Source organism: Phaseolus vulgaris, chromosome 9, assembly GCF_051622355.1.
Source record: "Phaseolus vulgaris cultivar YP4 chromosome 9, ASM5162235v1, whole genome shotgun sequence".
Taxonomy (NCBI): domain Eukaryota; kingdom Viridiplantae; phylum Streptophyta; class Magnoliopsida; order Fabales; family Fabaceae; genus Phaseolus; species Phaseolus vulgaris.
Window position 1 is genome coordinate 35371968 of NC_143506.1, and position 20590 is coordinate 35392557.

General features: G+C 27.7%; 1 protein-coding gene across 1 annotated transcript; it reads right to left on the reverse strand.

The window, feature by feature from the left end:
- Positions 1 to 10182: 10182 nt before the first annotated feature.
- Positions 10183 to 13941, reverse strand: LOC137823128 (guanosine deaminase). The gene is made up of 5 exons (XM_068628269.2): positions 13847 to 13941; positions 12916 to 12975; positions 12629 to 12819; positions 11433 to 11537; positions 10183 to 10567 (listed from the first exon to the last, which is right to left on the reverse strand). The coding sequence occupies exons 1-5, from the start codon at positions 13860 to 13862 to the stop codon at positions 10379 to 10381; spliced, it is 561 nt and encodes a 186-aa protein (XP_068484370.1). The 5' UTR covers positions 13863 to 13941; the 3' UTR covers positions 10183 to 10378.
- Between the last annotated feature and the right edge of the window lie 6649 nt (positions 13942 to 20590).

A 20590-nucleotide genomic window follows, 5' to 3' on the forward strand; every position in this document is an offset into this window, starting at 1 on the left:
GGTCCTATCTAATTTAAAAAGTCGGTAATGAGCTGTACTAGTTAAAAAATTTAGTATTTATTTAGACAATATTTTAATAAAAAAATTAAAAATATAAAATAAACTTTTATAAATTAAATTTGTTAATATATGAGTTTTATTCTATTCTTTCATTTTTTTTAAAATAATACTTTTTCTGGTGATAAAGTAAAGTTTTTATAAAAAGAAAATTAAATTGTACACAAATTAGAAAAATAATTTTTTTTATCGACAATGTGGTTATCTTTTTCTTATTTTTCTGTTTTAAAAGTTTAGAAAGAAGTTTACCTATATATAAAAAAAATAACAGTGTGAAAACTTTTCAAATGAATACAATGGAAGTAATCTGATTAGTCTATATGATGTAAGATTATCTCTAAGATTATTTTACAAGTTTTAATTTGATTTTTGTGAGTTTTATTTTTCTGACATTATTAAGACATTTTTTTAAAATAACATCTTGATTGCAAGAGTCGTGTTGTTTTAATCTCTTTTTTTTTTTGGAATATCATATCACTTTTAAGACCTTTTTTTATTTTTACTTTATACAAGATACTCATTAAATTTTATTTAGTTGCAGCAGGTCAAGATAGAAAAAATATAGTTAGTAACTAATATTAAATATTAATTTATAAATTTATAAATTATTTTATAAATGTTTAGTAATAATAAAAATTATTTTAAATATTAATAATTTTTTTAGTTTATAAAATAATATTTAAATTAGTTAATATAATAATTAATTATTTTTATCTATAAATTAATTGATATTTAATATAAGAATGTATATTTTATGACTTCTAACAAAATGTTCCATTTGTATTTAAAGTGTAGGTATTTATGTATTATGCAAAAGGAATATTATTTGTAATATTGTAAGTCAATGTAGAAATACCTTGGAATGAAAGTGACAAATTAGGATTCTAGATTACTTAGTTTCCCTTCATTAATGCAAAGGAAAAAGACGAGATAATTAATTAAATATATTAACCACTTTCTATTAAATAAACCACCAAAGTACACCACACGGCCAATTAAATTCAAGGGAAATTTCCCCAACATAAAAACACTTTACATTTTCCATATATTCAAAATTAAATGTTCAAATTTTTTTTTACTTATTTATGTATAAAGAAAATATTGAAAGAGAAATCCAGCTGTTGGATATGTACATGCATGTTGGACACATTGTCTAAGACTTTCAATATTTGGGACACACGTTAAAAACTTTAAATAATTCATATCAACTATATGTATGCAAGAGGACAAAAGTACTCTAAAAATTTTACAATATTTTGATTAATATTTTTTAACTTAAAAATTATTAAAGATAATTTTTTTAAATTGTTATTTCACAGTTTTAACTTAAAAGAAAAAAAAAATTAGTCACTATATTATCTAAATTATATATTATTTTAAAAATTACAAAATTATTGATATTTAATGTAGTTTTTAAATTTATAAACTAGTTTCTAAATTAAAATCTAATTAGTTAATTGATATCTAATTAATTATTAAAATATTATTAATATAAATAATCTTAATAATATTAATAATTTTAATAATATGAACAATATAAACAATATCGATAATATTAATAATTATAAATAATAATCATAATTAATACTTATAAATAATAATAATTATTATTATTATTGTAAATAATAATTATAAATAATAACAAAAGATAAAAAAAAAATAATGAAAAATGAAAGAAAAGTAAATAAGATTACTTAGGAATCTATAAATTTGATGGATATTAGTTGGTAGGTAATATATATATTTATAATATTAATAATACTAATAAAATGTTAATAATATTAAAAAATATATTAATATTAATAATACTAACATTAATAATTATAATCATACGTATGATAATAATCCTAACATATATGATAATAAAATTTTTGTGATGTAGTGGTTAAATGTTTTTCTCACTTAAGAAACATGTGTTTGAGTCTCTCTAAAGTTTGGTGAGTGAGTAATTTGTTTATTATATGTATATATATATATATATATATATATATATATATAAAAAACTTCTTATTTTTTTTTTGTAAAACTTGCTTCAACTTTGTTTGGCTCAACTTGTGTTTTGTCCCGAAGAAAAAAAATAAAAAACTTGTTTTTATATTTGAACTAAAAGACATTAATAATTACATGAAGGAATTTGACGGAAATTGTAAAATAGTGACCATTATGCTAATTATTATTCTTCCAATCAAGAGTCACACGCCACTCTTTATGTATTACTACTAACATCTACGCTTCAATAATGCCAAATTGGATATGGATAAGTATTTATAGTTTTTTTAGCATATAAGTTTTGATATATTTTTTTTTTATGTGTTAGCATATCATTATTATATTTGAGGGGAGAATCTAACTGAGATATTAAATTGAATATAATGTCTAAAATAAAAAAAAATTATATAAACAAAATATTTATATAAAATTAAAATGAATATATAATATATGGTTTGCGACATAGAAAAGTGGTTTGTGTTTGATATTATTTTCTCCCCAAGGTTTTGACAGAGAGTCAAATATAGACCAAGCCAACTCATCATAAATATGTAACCATTATTCTTATTCACCACGAAGGAACCTTCAACCTTCCTCCAAAATACTCTTCAAAACTCTAAATTCAACTATTATACATAGCAACATTTTAAGAAATTTTAAATTTCTCATTCATTTTTATTATCAACAAAATTTTAAATAAATAAAATAAAGTATTTGAAAGATGTTCCAAAACATAGAATTTGTTTAACGCCTTCAGGTTTTGTTAATAATCTTCCTCTGCATCTTCCCTGCTGTTACATTTAATCTCCAAGAGAATTTGATTCTTCTTTCATTAAACATATTTTTAGTTTTTAAATTTGATATTTTTTTTTTTTAAAAAAAGCTGCAAATAACAGTCTTCAAAAAACCATTTTCTTAGTCTTAAAAAATTGGAAACTAGTCTTATATTAATAATTTATGGATCATTCGATTACATCCAATTAATAAAGAAGGTCTTTCGGAAAGACGAGAAAACAAAATTCAAAAACCAGTGCGCGACTTTTGCTTTCACCTTATTATTGTAACTCATTTTCTTATAAATATTAGATATTTAATAAAAGTGTGTAAATTTAAATTAAACATTAAAAGTGGGAACATGATTAATTAAAAATGTTTTATTTTTATATTGAAATAATTATTAGAAGAATTAAATAGTTATTGTGGAAGGAGACTTTTGGAATTGTTTGCGCGTCTACCCCGCGTTTGTGAATTTTGACATTATCTGTGTTATGAGTTTGTTGAGTAGTAACAGGTAATCAAAAACCTTCTACGCTCACGTTAATGGAAAAACGTCACACTAAATAATCAATTCAAACCAAAGACAAGTAAAACTACCATGTTCCAGAGAGTTAAGGATCATAGCTTCTTCAAAAATATTATAATTATTTATGTTTAGAAATATATAGTTATAATTAAAAAAATAACAGTTACTTCAAATTAGAGTCTAGCAAATTTATTCTTTTATTTCATTTCCAATATATTATTCGATTACATAAAACTTAATATAAGTATATTAGTTATTAATCAAAAGGCGAAAAAACTGTAAAAACCTATTTATATATAAAAATATATATCACTACAAAATTATTAAAACACACACTCCAAAAAAATCATCAAATAGAAACTCATTTTTAGAAACCAAAATAATTAGTTGCAATAGTAACTAAATTAGAGACAATTTTAGAAACTAAAACAAAAATTGGTTTCTATATTAGTTTATATTATTGTTAAATAGTTTCTAAATTGATATCTAATTAGCAACCAAGGTTTTAACTACTAATTTAGAAACCAATTTTTGTTTTAATTTTCAAAATGGTCTCTAATTTAGTTACTATTACAACTAATTATTTTGGTCTCTAAAAATTAGTCTCTATTTCATTATTTTTTTTAGTGACAACTAATTTTAGAAATAAAAAATCATTAATTATTATAATAATTAAGTTAGGTATTATTTTATAAATATTTCTTTTTATTAATACAAATTTATAAATTATTATTTAACATTATGTTTTAGGTACTGATTATTTAAAATTTAAATTATTTTTTATAGTGATTATTTTAGAATATAAAATAATTAATAGTTAAACTTTTGATAGTTAATGTTAAATATTAATTTAGAAACTAATTTATAAATGTGTATTAATAATATAAATTATTTTAGAGTGATATTCACTAGTCTATTTTCATTTGATGTTCTGTTCATTTATCATTGGTGGTGAACGTATATATTCTTCATCATTATCCGTAATTAACTTGATTCACATACTAAGAGATAGAAGAATTAAATCATCATCAGCATGACTAAAATGGTTCAATTTTTGGTGACAATAATAATAAAAAGATAGATGTAGGTTTTGAAAATGTATGAATCATGCTTTGTCTTCGTTGAAAATGCTGAGGAACCGTTATTTTTTTAAGTATTAAATTAAGTTTATATAAATATATAGTTTATTAATGTTGTTTATTTGTTCTAGAATGAGTGTTTTTAACTAAGAAATGAAAGAGTAAATATTATTTAAAAAATATCTATTTAAGAAAATTTGGATATTTCCAAAGGAAAAATAAAGTTGATAGGTGAACAATTTTATTACAATATGTCAATTAAAATAAATAAATCAGGATAACTAATAAATGATATTATTATTATTATTATTATTATTATTATTATTTATAATCTATAAGATTTTCTACCACTATTTTGATGTAAATATTTACTTTTCCATTTTATCCTTATACCAATATTTTATTTTATTATTTTAAAAATATATAATAAGAAATTTTTTTTATCTTGAACATTCCCGTCATTTTTTTTATTAGTATTTATTTTTATTTTTCTAATTCTATCTTCTAAAATCAAACCTAACTTCCTTAATAACTAGTAAGTGTGTATTTAGAAATCTAAAATTCCGCTAGAAATATATAATGAGGACTCTCCTCATAAGCGCTTTTTTGTATACACAATTTTTTTTCTATTTATCCTTATTAATACATTTCATTTGATTACATTTCGTCATTTCATTATTGAGAGATCACACCCTTTCCTGATTCCCACACTGAATCTCTCACATATCAAAGAAAATAACTTCCATCCAATCACTCTCTCCGCTGCTCCACTTCATTCCACTCTGATAAAATTTAAAACAATGAGTTGTAACTGGGTGAAGAAATCCTTTAAGAGGAAGATTGATTGAGATCTCCCTTGTGTTGCTCATAGTTGAAGAAATTGAATAGGAAAACGAGAGAAGCTCAACAATATCACAAGTTTCAGGTTTCAACACATCCATTTTTTTCAGATTGGAGATGGAAGAAGATCAAAGTGGTGAGGAATTTCTCTTGATTTGTTGGATTGCTTCCGTGTGTTTGGAAGTTTACTGTGATATTATAAATTTATAATTCATTCTAATAAATACACATATAGTAATGATAAAAAATATAGATACAAAGACTTTAGATTTGTAGGTGTTTCTCCTATTATATACTGATAATCTTACCCATCTCCACCCAATATGAGATTCTTGACTTCACTCTTAATTTCTCACAATCTCTCCCTCAAATATGAGTCTCCACACAAACTTCCCTCCACCTCGAAAGTGTTTACCCATGACTCTCTCTTACTCGTGTAACACTCCCCAAATAATGACGTCAATTGTTAAGTTCTCTACAATAACAAAGCAAGAAAAATAATAAGTGGAAGAAAACACTTTTATCCCACTATAAGGTTCTATACAGAAAGTCTACTCATGATACAGTGTATCCTCTAAACACAAAATAATATCTATATATAGAACCTAAACAAAAGAAATAACAAAACACCGTTTAAAACAAAATCGTTAAAACAATTACAACAAACATGCACTAGACAATCTAACTCATCTTAACACTACTAGATTGTCTCTAATAGACAGTCTTCTACACCCTTTCATAAGACGGTCTAAACATTTAACTAAGCTCTAGAGACAATTTGTGGTACATAAATTAGAGTTCATCATGACATCAACAAATATAATATTGATTTTTGCATTATATATATAATGTAATATATATATATATATATATATTTCATATCAAAAATATAATTTAAACTTTGATCATTGAGTAAGTGACGCAATCGTTATACTTTTACCAATTAACAGTGGTCAATTCAAATTTTAAGTTTTGATTCTACTTTCTATTTGTTTATCCAATAATTTTTCACTTTCGTAGACAAGTTTTGTGCAAAACTTTTTAAGCAAATTTGCTTACTATGAATAAACTTTTCTTTAGTATTAATAAACTTTTCTGGCAGGGATTAAATTCCACTCTTGAAATAAAGTACCATATGTAGCACGAAACTTTTAAAATTATAGTTAAATAGAAGTAATTATTGGAATGAAATTAACTTATTTGAAGAAAGAAAAAAAAACTGGTTAATGGATGTGAACCAGTAAATTAATGTGGATCTCTCAACTTAAGTTCCAAGCAAGACCACACTAGGGTTGACTGTGCCGTGTTTGGATGAGGTTATAGGAATAAATAATTGGGTTTCAAATGAGTGAGTTTACTGATGAAAACGATATAGGAGAAAACAATGACTTGCTTCAAAGTCATATATCCAAATCAACAAGTAGAAGGAAGAAGAATCAGGTGGTAAAAGAAAGCTGCACCTATATACCTTTCATACCAATTTTTGCTTCACGACCAGAAATTATGTCTCAAACATCCTCAATCTGTGCAAATTCTAGTGAAATTTGGCCCTATATGTGCAGCCGAATACAACATTTGACTCATTCTTCTTAACTAATATATAATGAGTTGAGGCCCCCAACATCATATGATTTGGTCAAATTGGTTAGTTTTCCACACTCCATTGCCCACTAGGGAGGGACACTCACATGCTAGATCACTCCAAAAAATAAATAAATACAAATATAAATTGTACTGACTAAATTTATATAAAAAAAATAATGTAATTTATGTTTAGTATTTTTTGTTCAGTCACAAAAATATTAACAAATATAAGTTTTTTTTTTCTTATAAAGACGTGTTTATTTTGATAAGAATGTTGATATGTGAAAATCCTGCACGAATATCTTTCTACGAAGGTTGTCAAAATAACATTTTTTATTATTATTGTATTTTAGGATGATATGATTGCATCTGTCCAACACGTCATAAAAAATATGTTATTATATTATAATGGGCTAAAAATAAAAGAGAAATTTGTAAGTATTGATAATTTATGTAAGCAAAAAAAATTTTATTCAAAATTCATGATGTGCTTATTATCATTAAAATAGATGGGTAATGATTAATAGCAATTCAATCTTTAGATGATTTGGTAAAAGAATGCTATTTTTGAACAAATAGGAATTGTGGGAACCTTATATTTATATAGAAAGAAATATTAGAGGCAAGAGAATTTATGATGCTGAATATAATTGGTTAGGGAGTGTTTATGTTACTGAATCTATGCTGTTATTTTGATTCTGTTTTTTGTGATTGGATTCTTTAGACTTTTGGAACTCCTATATTGTGCCGATATTGAATTTATCTTTGTATGGATGACAACTAGCTAGCTATGGATGACAACTAACTAACTAGCTGCTTTTTCATGTATTAATTATATCTTTTGATAGACCACTTAATTGTTTGTATGGTTATGGATGATTTATTTTTTTAAAGTTATGCATAAATCATATTTTTTTAATAGGTTAAAACATCCCCAAAATATTTTATTTTATTTTGATAAAATAAAAAGACAAGAAAAATTGTTTTTCTTAAATAAAAGCTTTCTTAGGCATTACTATCCACCTTGACATCTCAGCTATGCTGACACCTCAAGTAACAACAATCATTTGTCATCGCATGAAAAAAAAAATGTTATTAAAAAAGAAAAGAAAACAAAAATATTAGGGATTAGACCAAAACCCGTATGTTAAAAAAAACGATACATAGATAAACTATACCTATTCATAAATAATTATAAGAACAGATTAGATGATAGCCTATTATACCAATGAGAAGATTCTTTATGCATAAATCCTAAATTGGCCAACTTATTAGCAAACGCATTCCCTTCACGAAAAATATGAATAACCCTAAACCTGATTTTCCCACAGTAATTAAAACAAGTATTTCATCACATCGATTATGAAGCATCCAAGGAACATTGGTCCTAGCAGTAAACGTAGCACAAACCAAAGTAGAATCACATTCCAGCCAGACATTAGTAAGCTTCATCTTTTGAGCTTCCTCCATAACATGTATAACCCCATAAAACTTAGCAACCAGAGCAAACTGAATTTCCAAGAGATGTAGAGAAAGCTCCAATAAATTCTCTCATACTCCCACGAAAAATACCTCCACAAGAAGCAAGACTAGGATATCCCCCAGTAGGCCCATCAGTGTTAATTTTCACCCAGCCTGGTGAAGAAAACTCTCGTATAAAATGAGGACAAAAAAATTTGCTTTGTTAAAATAGATTTTTCAAGAATACAAAAGATGCATAGTTAGCAAAGGGGAGGAAATTCAAACTATATACACTAAGAAAATTGTTAACAATAAAGGGTTTATTATGACTATTTTATTAAATTGTTGTTGTTTTCTTAATATGATAATTATTTGATTTGTCACTTCTTTTAAATATGAAATTTATAAATATAAAAGTTTCTTCTTTGCATGTTGTTCTACTATTTAATGTATCGGAAAATTGTGGAAAGTGAATTATTCATACGAAGTTAAAATTTATGGTGAACAATATATTTTTTCATGAATCCTATCATGATATGAGTTGAGATATGACAATTTCTTTGATGGTTGAAGAAAAATCTCTTTATTAAAAACATTGTAAAGTATAAATGTGTACACATAAGCAAGAATATGATTTTTTTACTACAAGTTTATATTGTATTTATATGTTATGATAGTCATGAAATCATTTTTTATTCATTGTAAGTATCAAATGTTAGAAGTGTTCATCAGCAATTAGCAAACAATGACGAAGTGGATAAAGTAAGGTTGATTAGACATATATTAACTTTTTAGAAAATGCTATAATGCTATTTCATGTAACTATTTAATAACTTTTGAATTACTGTGATTTCTTTGGATATTTTGACATAAGTACTTTTTAGAAAATTATTTCACTTTGATTCATTTTCCTTTCTCATGTCTTTCTTAAATCAAATTAGTTTAAGTGTTTTACCATTAAGATTGACTCAAGAGATGCTACAAGAGAGTTAGAGAATTAATACATACATGTTTAAGTTCCAAGTTAGCAATTTTCAAAGGAAAAGTATATTAAGAGAGAAGAAGTGAAACACTTTTAATAATTATTTTCATACTATTGAGTAAAACAGATATAAAATTAAAGTATTTTATTTTATGGTAAAATGACCTAATATGTAGAATAATTTGACTCGGCCTAAGTCAATGAATTAGATATATGATTTTAAGCTTGTGGGCTTGTGAAACATAGAAACGGACTAAGAGATTGGACCTCAAGGAATTTCTTTTTCCACCACATAATTTTCTTCTACACCTTAAAAATATTAAAATGCTCACTTTGTCCTTTAATTTAAAGTTTTTTCTAGATCATGAAATCTAAAACCTCTTGAATTGTTGAATTTGAAACTTAAAAACTCACAAGATTAGATAATCCAAAATAATAATTTTAAAGCCAATTTTAACTTTAGTGTTGTGTAATATAAAGTAATTAGAATAAAAAGATTCATGAAAAAAATGACTTCGAAAGTGACTGAAAGTTATTTTTCATAAAAAAATTATAAAATATAAAAGTGTCTTCCAAATTTTACAATTCAAAATACATTACTAAAATAAAATCTACTAACATTTCTTATATGAATCCATGACACAACACATGGATAATAGAGTAGAGAACAACTTTATCTTTAAGAATTAAAAAAGATAAATTGGAATTTTCTCATGATTCTTTCTTAATTAATGAAATAATGAAGGATTAGTAAATTGGGTCATGATGATGAAGTTTGAATTCTAACCAAAACTTTCTTAATTAGTGGTTTAGGCTTGAACATGACATGCTAAGAGATAAGGTGTTTCTCTTAGCATCTCATAAATAAAGTGTAAAACTCATTAATATTAACATAAAAAGAAAATAGGAGGGGTTTCATAATTATTTTATTTACAATCATTGCAAGATTTAGGATGAGAATGATGATATAGTACAAAGTGAAACTTTTTTTTTTTTTTTATTGGCATGATAGAGTTAGTAGTTGATATTTATTAGAATTTAAAGAACATGAAGCTTCATGAGATGTGGTTGGAAAGCAGAGACTTAATACATTCTGAATTTTTCTTTTGTTTTCTGAAAAACTTCTTCAGCAATGTTAGCCACTTTGCCATCAGCCCTTTTAATTTCTAACTGTGCTTTCTGATAGAATCCAGTTCCTCTCAATGCATCTGAAATGAAGTCATCAAATCCAATAGCAATTGCTGCCTCTGCCTTTGCTCCATAGACCAATCTCTACATACATAAATTCAACATTCTATAAGAAAATGTGCACAAAGTAACTTTTCTAAAATCATTTTAATTTCCATGTATTTTCCCTGTGAAGTTTTCTGAATTGTTCACTGATTTTAAGAAATCTTAATATAAATTTTGGTTACCTTTCAAGGGATCAGATTAAAACCAATACCCTCAAAAGAATTTCAATATTTTTTTATCAATATTAGTATTTTGACAATAAATAAAATATATCTACTTAACAACTCAAAATATTAATATTTTTTAACTTAAAATACTATACATATTATTATATTATTAAAATAATTGTTAAGTAGATATTTTTCTTTTGAGAGAATGTCAATTTTTTTTTACATTTTTAGAGTTAATTTTTAATAAATATGTTAATGTAGTCATAACAGTGATTATTTTTTAATTATTTTTAAAGTAACGTGCTGCCATTCTAATTTTGATAATGTTATTTATAGTCTATCTACAAATTCTTGATTAGGATTAAGATGATTATATAAACATATAATTAGTTTAAGAGTAACAGTTATTCTAAGAGTAAAATTAACATAAATTTTATGTTGAGTACTAAAAACAATGGAAAGTTTTGAAGATACCAATTTTACTATAAACTATCAATTTCAATATATATCAACTTTAAAAGTAATAATTTTAGTACTAGTCAATTGGGGTAAGAAAAAATTATTTAATCTTGTAATTTTAAAATAATTACACAAAAAGTTAATGTTATGAATAATTTGTAATTAATAATTGGAGAAGTCTTCTACACTATTAGTGTACTTTAATTAAATTATTGTAGGATTAATGAAAGGAAAAGAGCAATTGAAAAGCTTAGGAAAAACAGGACATTTCCAACCTTAACTCGTGAAAGGTGGATTGCTCCAAAGCACATTGGGCAAGGTTCACATGAAGCATAAATTTCACAGTCCGAAAGTTCTATCTGGTTTAGCTTTTCACAAGCCTGCAAAATCATATCATTCACTTTAAATTATGAATCCCACTAATGCATAAATCATGTTTTCTACACATAAAGTTGAAAAACAAAATACCTAATAATTTGCACTCAATTCGATAATTCTATTATTATTATTGAAGATTAAAATCATTTAAAATTTATTCAAATATAATGAGAATATGTTGGACTTATCAGGTTACACTATAAGAAAATAATGAAATAGAAACCAATTTTTAGAGACCAAAATAATTAGTTGCAATAGTAACTAAATTAGAGACCATTTTAGAAACTAAAACAAAATTTAGTTTCTAAATTAGTTTGTATTATTGTTAAATAATTTTTAAATTGGTATCTAATTAGCAACCAAGGTTTTAAAGATCAAATTTAAAAACTAAATAATTGGTAGTTAAAACCTTAGTTGCTAATTAGATACCAATTTAGAAACTATTTAACAATAATATAAACTAATTTAGAAACCAATTTTATTTTTAGTTTTTAAAATGGTTTCTAATTTAGTTACTATTGCAACTAATTAGTCTTTAAAATTTGATTTTTATTTCATGATTTTCTTGTATTGTTACATGTTATCAAACCGCTATTATCGATCTATAAATATATAGTATCAATCTTGGTATAAGATATATGTTTGACGTCCTAAATCTACTTAAAAATAAAATATTTAATAATATATAAACCGGTGTAAATCTCTTTTTTGTTAGTTTTATGAGTTTTTTTGTTAGTTTTATGAGATTGATTTGATTGTTAGAAAAAGTGTTTTTATTCCAAAAATAGTGAGAGTCTGACAATGCTTATGCTTGAGAGATTATGTTTGTTTAGTAAAATCGGCAGCAGAATATATTCTAGGTTGCTAACCAACTTTCCAGCTAATGTCCACTGAAGCAGAGAAAATTATGCAGAACAGATATCAGAGATTGCTGCTGAAAATCAATTGTGCAGTGTCTCCATAGTGGTCCATAATACTATTTGAATAACTTGCTCAAATGAAGCTATATGTGGACACATGAAGCATGAATTGCCTAAGAAATCATACTAAAAGAAAATATGCATTTTAGTGGCATTTAAAGAAATTATCTGACCTTTCTTATTGCAGTGACTTCAGCATGGGCAGTGGGATCTGTGTTCCTGAGTACCATGTTGTGGCAACTGGCAACTACTTCATCATTACAAACTATGATAGCACCAAAGGGACCACCATCTTCAGAGTCTACCCCTTTATATGCTTCTTCAACAGCAATTCTTAAAAATTTGTAATCTCTGCTCTGTATAGCTAATCAACCATTGCACCAACAAAAACTAATTAATAAGAGGCAACACAAATCATAAATTCAGAGACAAAACTTAAGAACCTCAATGTATCACTTACCTTCCTGATGCCCAGCAAATGCAGAAGCTACTGAAACTGTTCCACCCTTCGTTTTAACCACTGTGGTCATCAACAAAGCAAAAAAGTTATCAAGAATACTAAAAGGAAAAAACTCAACATTCACTAAACAAAAATTATTTTAAATTCTAAAATTCAAAAAAATTCAAAAATCTAAAATTTATTTACTTTTTCAACACCACTGAAGTATAAAAAAGTCATACCACCTAGAAATTGCAAAAATGAGTGGGCTCCGCCAGAAAAGAAAGCCCTCTTCAAAAGAAAACAATTAAATATTTTTAATAGAAAACATTTAAAAACACTAAACAGTTTTATGTTAAGAAAAATTGAGTAAAACAATTTTTTTTTTCATTTTGTTGCTTTCTATTTATTTTCTCTCAATTTTACTGTTAATCCAAGCATCTCTTATAACCAAACAAGGTGGCTTAACTTGTACCCTTTTGCTACACAACATTGAACTTTTGGAGTGAAGTTTGAGCCATGCTTTCTTATTGGATGGAATAAGAAAGAAGAAAAATATATTTATAAATATATTATTTTAAAGAATTAAAACAGATGTTTTATTCTTTTATACGAATTTATTTATATTTTATTGGTGTCAAAATTTTCTTATTTCTTCCAAAAAGTTCAAATCAGTTGTGGTAAATAAACACACTTTACCTCCTCTAAAAGAACCTAAAATGAACCATTCTTTGCTAATTAACACAAGATCAGTGGACAATTATTGTAACTGGAAGGAGCAAAAATGTGTTGGGATTAAAATTATGAGTAGATGAGAGACAATTACACATGCCCAAAACCATGGATATAGAAGCTAAAATTGTAGGAATGAAATTGATTGATAAAGGTAAAATCAAAGGCACTTGAAAAAATGATAATGAGAAATTTCTGAACCCTAAGAAAAGGCACATACCGTTAACTTCTTCCATGACTTTGTTGGTGTTATGAACTAACGAAGATACGAAGCAGGTACTACGTTAGTGAACTGAAACTATTTGTGTGAACTCCGATGAATCAACGATTTTGTTGGGCTATTTATAGTAGTGCATTGGTGAAGAAGATGAAGATCCAAGTGGATGATGACCATGAAAGAGAAAATGCCTTCCACAATAAATGCAGAATGTGGTTCCCTCTACGCATATCAATACTATAAAATTATACTTAGTCTCATAAATTATCCAATCATATTTATATAATATACCTCTCTTATAATCTTTACAATAAAGTCATAATAATATGTGAATCAATATCTATCTAATACATAATCAAGTTTTTCAGTTTATACATAGAGAGTTACCCAGATAGAATAAAATATTAATCCAGATTACGACATCTTAATAAGGTTATGAGATAAAAAAAATTATGTTTTCATTATTAGTTCAAATTCATGAAGTTATAAAGGATGTTTATTAAACCAGGAACGAGTTGACAAATTTCAATAAATAGTAAAGAATTTGTTTAAAATATACGTTAACCACATTTCTCATGTGTATATTATATATACATTAGTGTAATGTTTAATAAAAGTAAAGAACAATTCGTGATATGACGGTATCGTGCAGAAAAATAATTAGATGCAAAGTTATAGAAACACCCACATGGGAGATAAAAATAAAAAAAAGGCCTCTTTTCACACTTAGATGTTCAAGAAAGAAAAGACAAAAGTAGAAGAAACACGAATATAGATTTCTCACTAAAAATGTATAAAAGAGTAAAAAAATTAGGTATAATAGTTTTTTTTTTTGTCATGGCATTTTAAATATTTTTAATTGAACAATTTTTTAGGATAAATTAACGTAATTATTTAGTCAAATTCATAATGACAGTGATGTGCCACGTAGCAATTTAACTTTTTTGTCAATTCCCCGTGTCATTTGTTGTTTTTGTTTATCATGTGTTAATTAATGAACTCTTCCATTAATATTTAGAAAGAGAGTAAAATGAAGTTGAAAATATTAAACATATATAGAAAAAATTAACTTCATAAATCGTCTTATATAACAAATTAAAAAGAAAAAGAAAAATTGGAATGAAAATGAAATACAAAATAAGAATAAAAAAGAGGGTGTTGAAAGAAAATGGATGAGAAGGAGATGGTGGTGCAGTGATTAGTTATGGGAGATGATGAGGAAGAGACAGGTGGGATGTTTATTCTCGATCTCGTGACTCATACCAACGTAGATTCCCATCGTTCCTATCCAATGTCGTTACAAATTTTGATAAGTTGTCAACAATATCATACTCACATGGGTCATGCTATAATAAACTATTTTATCCAATTTATTTTTTTCCCAATGTCTTTTAAATTACTTTTCTAGTATATCTTATAATAAGATACACTGAGTAGTTTAGGTTAAAACTGAGGATGTTCATATTTTTTTTATGTAATAAGCTATGTAGATTATATTCTTTCATATTTGAGTGGGGTTGATTTGAATAAATGATGAATGTTCATAATTTATTTTTGTTACAAATGAAACGGAGAACATATAAAAAGTAGATATAATCTAATCTTAATGGAATGTGATCCTTTCCTATAACGAAATTTAATCCTAATATCAAAGCATATTCCAACACATCAATATCACCCGAATTGAGAGTTATTAATTAAGAATATAAGGATTTTCACCTTTACAATATTTTAAAAATAGTCCTATATATTGACACATTCTAACATTAACACATATTTGACGTTGCAGACGTGATAATGACGTGATAGAGCGAGATTGTGCACGAATGAGCAGCGTGAGCTTCAAAATAGAGAAAAAAAATATATTACATCGATTCTTAGAAACAACCGGTGTAATATTTTTTTTTTTACTTAGAATGACCCATATTACATCGGTTAAGTCATCTAACCGATGTAATATATGGCCTATATTAAAAAAAATTGATTTTTTTTTTTCATAAAGAGTGGGTGGGTCATAAATGTCACATAGGTAACCACTTACAGACACACGGGTAACTAGTTTTGCGTGTGCCAGTATATGTGGAAGAACCTGTGGCTGGGTAACCAGTTCTGGTAGGGTTATTACATCGGTTAAACCATCTAACCGATGTAATATATGGTTTTTATTAAAAAAAATTGATTTTTTTTTTTCATGAAGAGTAGGTTACCATAAACGTCACATAGGTAACCACTTACCGACACACGAGTAACCAGTTTTGCATGTGCCAGTATATGTGGAGGAACCTGTGGCTGGGTAGTTCTGGTAGGGTTATTACACCGGTTATATAAGAAAATTGTATGTAAGAAGATGGAAAGAAGAAAGAAGATGTTTTTATTCTCTTATGTGTACATCACTTCATGTATAGAAAATATATACTAGTGTATGGAGTTTATCTCTCTAAATTACAATCTAATTAGGTAGGATCCTATTATTATTAAATTAATTGCATATAATTGGGTACAATATCATACAATTGTTGTGTATAATTTGATAATTATTATTTCCTTAATATCTCTCAAGTTGGTAGGTGAAGATCATGAACCTCCAACTTGTGTTGTAGCGTCAAAAACTAAATTGTTCCTCTAGTGTCTTGTCTTCGTAAAAATATCTGCGAGCTGATACTGTGTCGGTACATATAAATGACTGATTATCCCAACTTGTAATTTTTCTCGCACAATGTAGCAGTCTATCTCAATGTGTTTTGTGCGTTCATGAAATATTGGGTTTGCTGTTATATGTAATGCCGCTTGATTGTCACAGAAAAGTTGAGCTGTTACATGGCACCTTTAAATCATGCAACAGATATCGCAACCAAACTATCTCCAAACAAGTATTGGTCATCGCACGATATTCTGCTTCCGCTTCATACGTTTGTCTGTTTTTTTTACTTCCATGAGATAATAGAAGTAATACCCAGATACTGATCTCCAAGTTGTCTGACAACCTCCCCAGTTTGAGTCGTAATAAGTTGTCGATGTCAGATTGTTCTCGGATGGCAATAACAATCCTTGTCTCAGTGATCCTTTAATGTACTTTAGGACTCGAATTGCGGCATCCCAATGAGGTTTCCGTGGAGTCTGTATATATTAACTTAGGGTCCGAACCGAAAATGCTATGTCAAGCCGAGTAATTGTGAGATATATCATTCGTCCCACGAGTCGCCTGTATTTGACTGGATCCTTTAATAACTCTCCATCGTCTGGTGTGAGTTTTAGGTATTGCTCCATTGGAAATTTGTCTGAACGAGCACATGCGAGTCTCGTATCCTGCAAAATATCAAGCGCATATTTTTTTTGGACATGTCAATACCAACTTTGGAACGGGAAAATTCAATCCCTAGAAAATATTTTAAGTCTCCAAGATCTTTAATGCAAAATTGTTGTAATAGATAGTTTTTAACACGCTGATGTCAAATCATTTCCTGTCAAAAGAATATCATCCACATAAATCAAAAGGGTAGTAAATGATGAGTTATTTTGTCTTGTGAATAGAGGGTAGTCTGTCTTGGACTGTTGAAATCCTACAGATTTAATCACATGAGAAAATGTTGAAAACCATGTCCGGGATGCCTGTTTGAGATCATAAAGGGATTTGTTGAGTCGACATACAATGTTCTCCCCCTGTCGATGATGCCCGGGTGGCAAGTCCATGTAAATAATTTCATTCAATGTGCCATGTAAGAAGGCATTTTGCACATATAGCTGGTGAGTAAACCAATTTCTAGTTGCTGCAATGGTGAGGATACACCTCAAAGTTGTTAATTTTTCTATTGGTGAAAAAGTTTCAGAATAGTCGACACCTTCAATCTGAGTGTACCTTTTGCGACAAGGTGCGCCTTATATCTATTGACGATGTCATCTGAGTTATACTTTATTTTATAGACCCATTTGCATCCGATGGGTTTCTGCCCAGCGGGTAACGTGTCAAGGTCCACGTTTGATTTAGGGTTTTTGCCAATTTGGATCAAGGATGGCTTGAGCATAAGTGTGAGGTTCTTTGGTGGCTGTGATGTTAGTGAGATATGCACTATGTGTGAAGAAAATCGTGAATTAGAAAGAAAATTATACATAGGATACATGGTTCCATTCGGTCGGTCTTGGGCAGTGGTTGAGTGATTGGCTTGGGATCTCGTTACGTAGTCTTGAAGCCAGGAAGATGGGGTTGATGTGCGACTGGATCATCGAATAGGAAGGTCGATTGGAGAAAGTTTGGTAATGAGTGCTAGACTTCTTGGCGTGGGAGAAGAAGGTTCGTCTGCTGGAGGTTCAGGTGCATTATGATGAGTAGGAGAAGAAGGTTAGTTTGATGGAGATTCAGGTGCATTGTGACGAGTAGGAGAAGAAGGTTGGTTTGATGGAGGTTCAGGTGCATTGTGATGAGTAGGAGAAGAAGGTTGATCGAGTGAATGTTGGACAGGAGTGGGTAAGTCAATGTCAATAGTGGGCAAAATACCTTGTAATGGATGTGAGGATTGCGTCTGGGACTGTTGGCAGAATGGGAAAACACTTTCATGGAAGATGAAATCCCGACTTGTAAAAAAAGTGCATGCATCTATATCAAATAATTTGTATGTTTTTTTTATTGAGAGGATAACCAATGAAAATGCACTGTCGAGCGCGCAGATCAAATTTTTGCTTAGGTGAAACAACAGTTGCATAACAGAGCCAACCAAAAGTTTTTAAGTGAGAAAGTGTAGGTGGACGATTTATTTTTTAGTAAAGGTGTTGGCAAACGATTAATGATATATGTGGCGGTTAAAACGCATTCCCCCCAAAATTCTAATGGTAAATGAGACTGAAATAGGAAGGTTCGTGTTGTGTTTAAAATGTGTCTATGTTTGCGTTCTACTACTCCATTTTGTTGAGGAGTGTAGACACAAGTGCGTTGACATTCAATACCTTTTTTGAGAAAAAAATTACGCATAGAAATAAATTTCAATCCGTTGTCAACGCGGATGGTTTTAATATATGTATGAAATTGATTTTGTGCAAAAGTAATGAATGATTCTAAGAAATTTTGAGTTTCAAACTTGTGATTCATAAGAAATAACCAAGTACATCTAGTATAGTCTCATCAACTATAGTGAGAAAAAACGTTTTCCAGGATGAGTTAGGGTTTTATGAGGACCCCAAATGTCACAATGCAATAGATTAAATGGAGAATGAGATTTTATTATGCTTAAAGGAAATGGTAGCCTAGTTTGTTTAGCTTTGAGACAAATACTACAATTATTATGAATGAGAATGAGATTTTTACTGATAGGTAGTAAGGAAGGTGCAAGTTGTAGACACGCCGGAGAAGGATGTCCGAGGCGCTTGTGCCATAAATCAGGGTCAGTTGAAATTTGAGATGTGTCGGCTTGGTTTGGAAGAGGGGACATGTAGTATAAGCCTGCGTGTTGTTTACCGAGCCAATCATCCTCCTCATAGTCAAGTCCTGCAAAAAAGCAACCATGTGGAGTAAAAACGACACAACAATTTAGTGAACTGGTTATCTTACTGACGGACATGAGATTTAAATTAAAAGAAGGAACGCAAAGAACATCATCTTTGAGAGTGATATTGTCATTGAATTTAATTGTGCCCGTAGATGAAATGAGCGCAGTTGAGACTGTGGGCAGATTAACATTTGGAATAAATGATGATGAAGTGTGTGTGAAAAATTGTGAATCAGATGCAAAATGATTGGTTGCTCCGCTATCCAAAATCCATGGTTTCGTAAAAGCAGAATTAATAGACGAGTTATGGGCAAATAGACCTGCAACGCTAACAAACATGTCACTTTTATTTTCTTGTGTGTACATTTACATCACTATTACATGTATAGGAAATATATACTAGTGTAGGCAGTTTCCCTTTCCAAATTAAATTAATTGCATATAATTGGATACAATATCGTACAATATTGCATACAATAATTGCATATAATTTGATAATGATTATTTTTTTAATAGGTTAAGTCATCTAACTGATGTAATATATGGTTCTTATTAAAAAAATTGATTTTTTTGTAATGAAGAGTGGGTGACCATAAACCTCACATAAGTAACCACTTACACACAAGGATAACCAGTTTTGCGTATGTTACGGGTGATATATTATAATATAGAGTCAGTGTCACATTTCACCAAATGTCACGTCTGCACGTCAATTAAATGACACGCAAGCAATGTCAAGACTTTGTTAGTGAAAGAGGGTGTTAATAGAACATTTTTCTTTAAAAATAGAAGAAACTAGGATTTTTAGGATATATTCCCATAAATTTTTTAGAAATATTTAGGAAAAAATAATAATTACTCCATAAATTAAAATTAGTCTATATGCATAAGTTAATTAATTTGTAAACGTTTTCTTAAGTAGTTTTTTTAAAAAAAATTCATTTTTTAATTTGTATAAAATAATAATCTTAGTTTACGAAAAACTTTATTTATTTTATTTTTCTCAAATAATTTTTTTTATGGAGACATTTTGTTTAAGAAAACTTTAATTTCATTTTTCGCTTTTGACAAATGTCATTGTACTTTTTTAGTTATAGCTCTTTATTAAAGAGTGTTACCAATAGTTTTTTTCACTACTTAATGTGAGAAAAAAAAAATAGAATTTATACAATTGAAATAGATTTATACAATTGAAATAGAAAAATATGATAGTATGCGAATATGTCATAAAATTTGAAAATGGACATAGGTTTAAATTAAAGAAGTCATT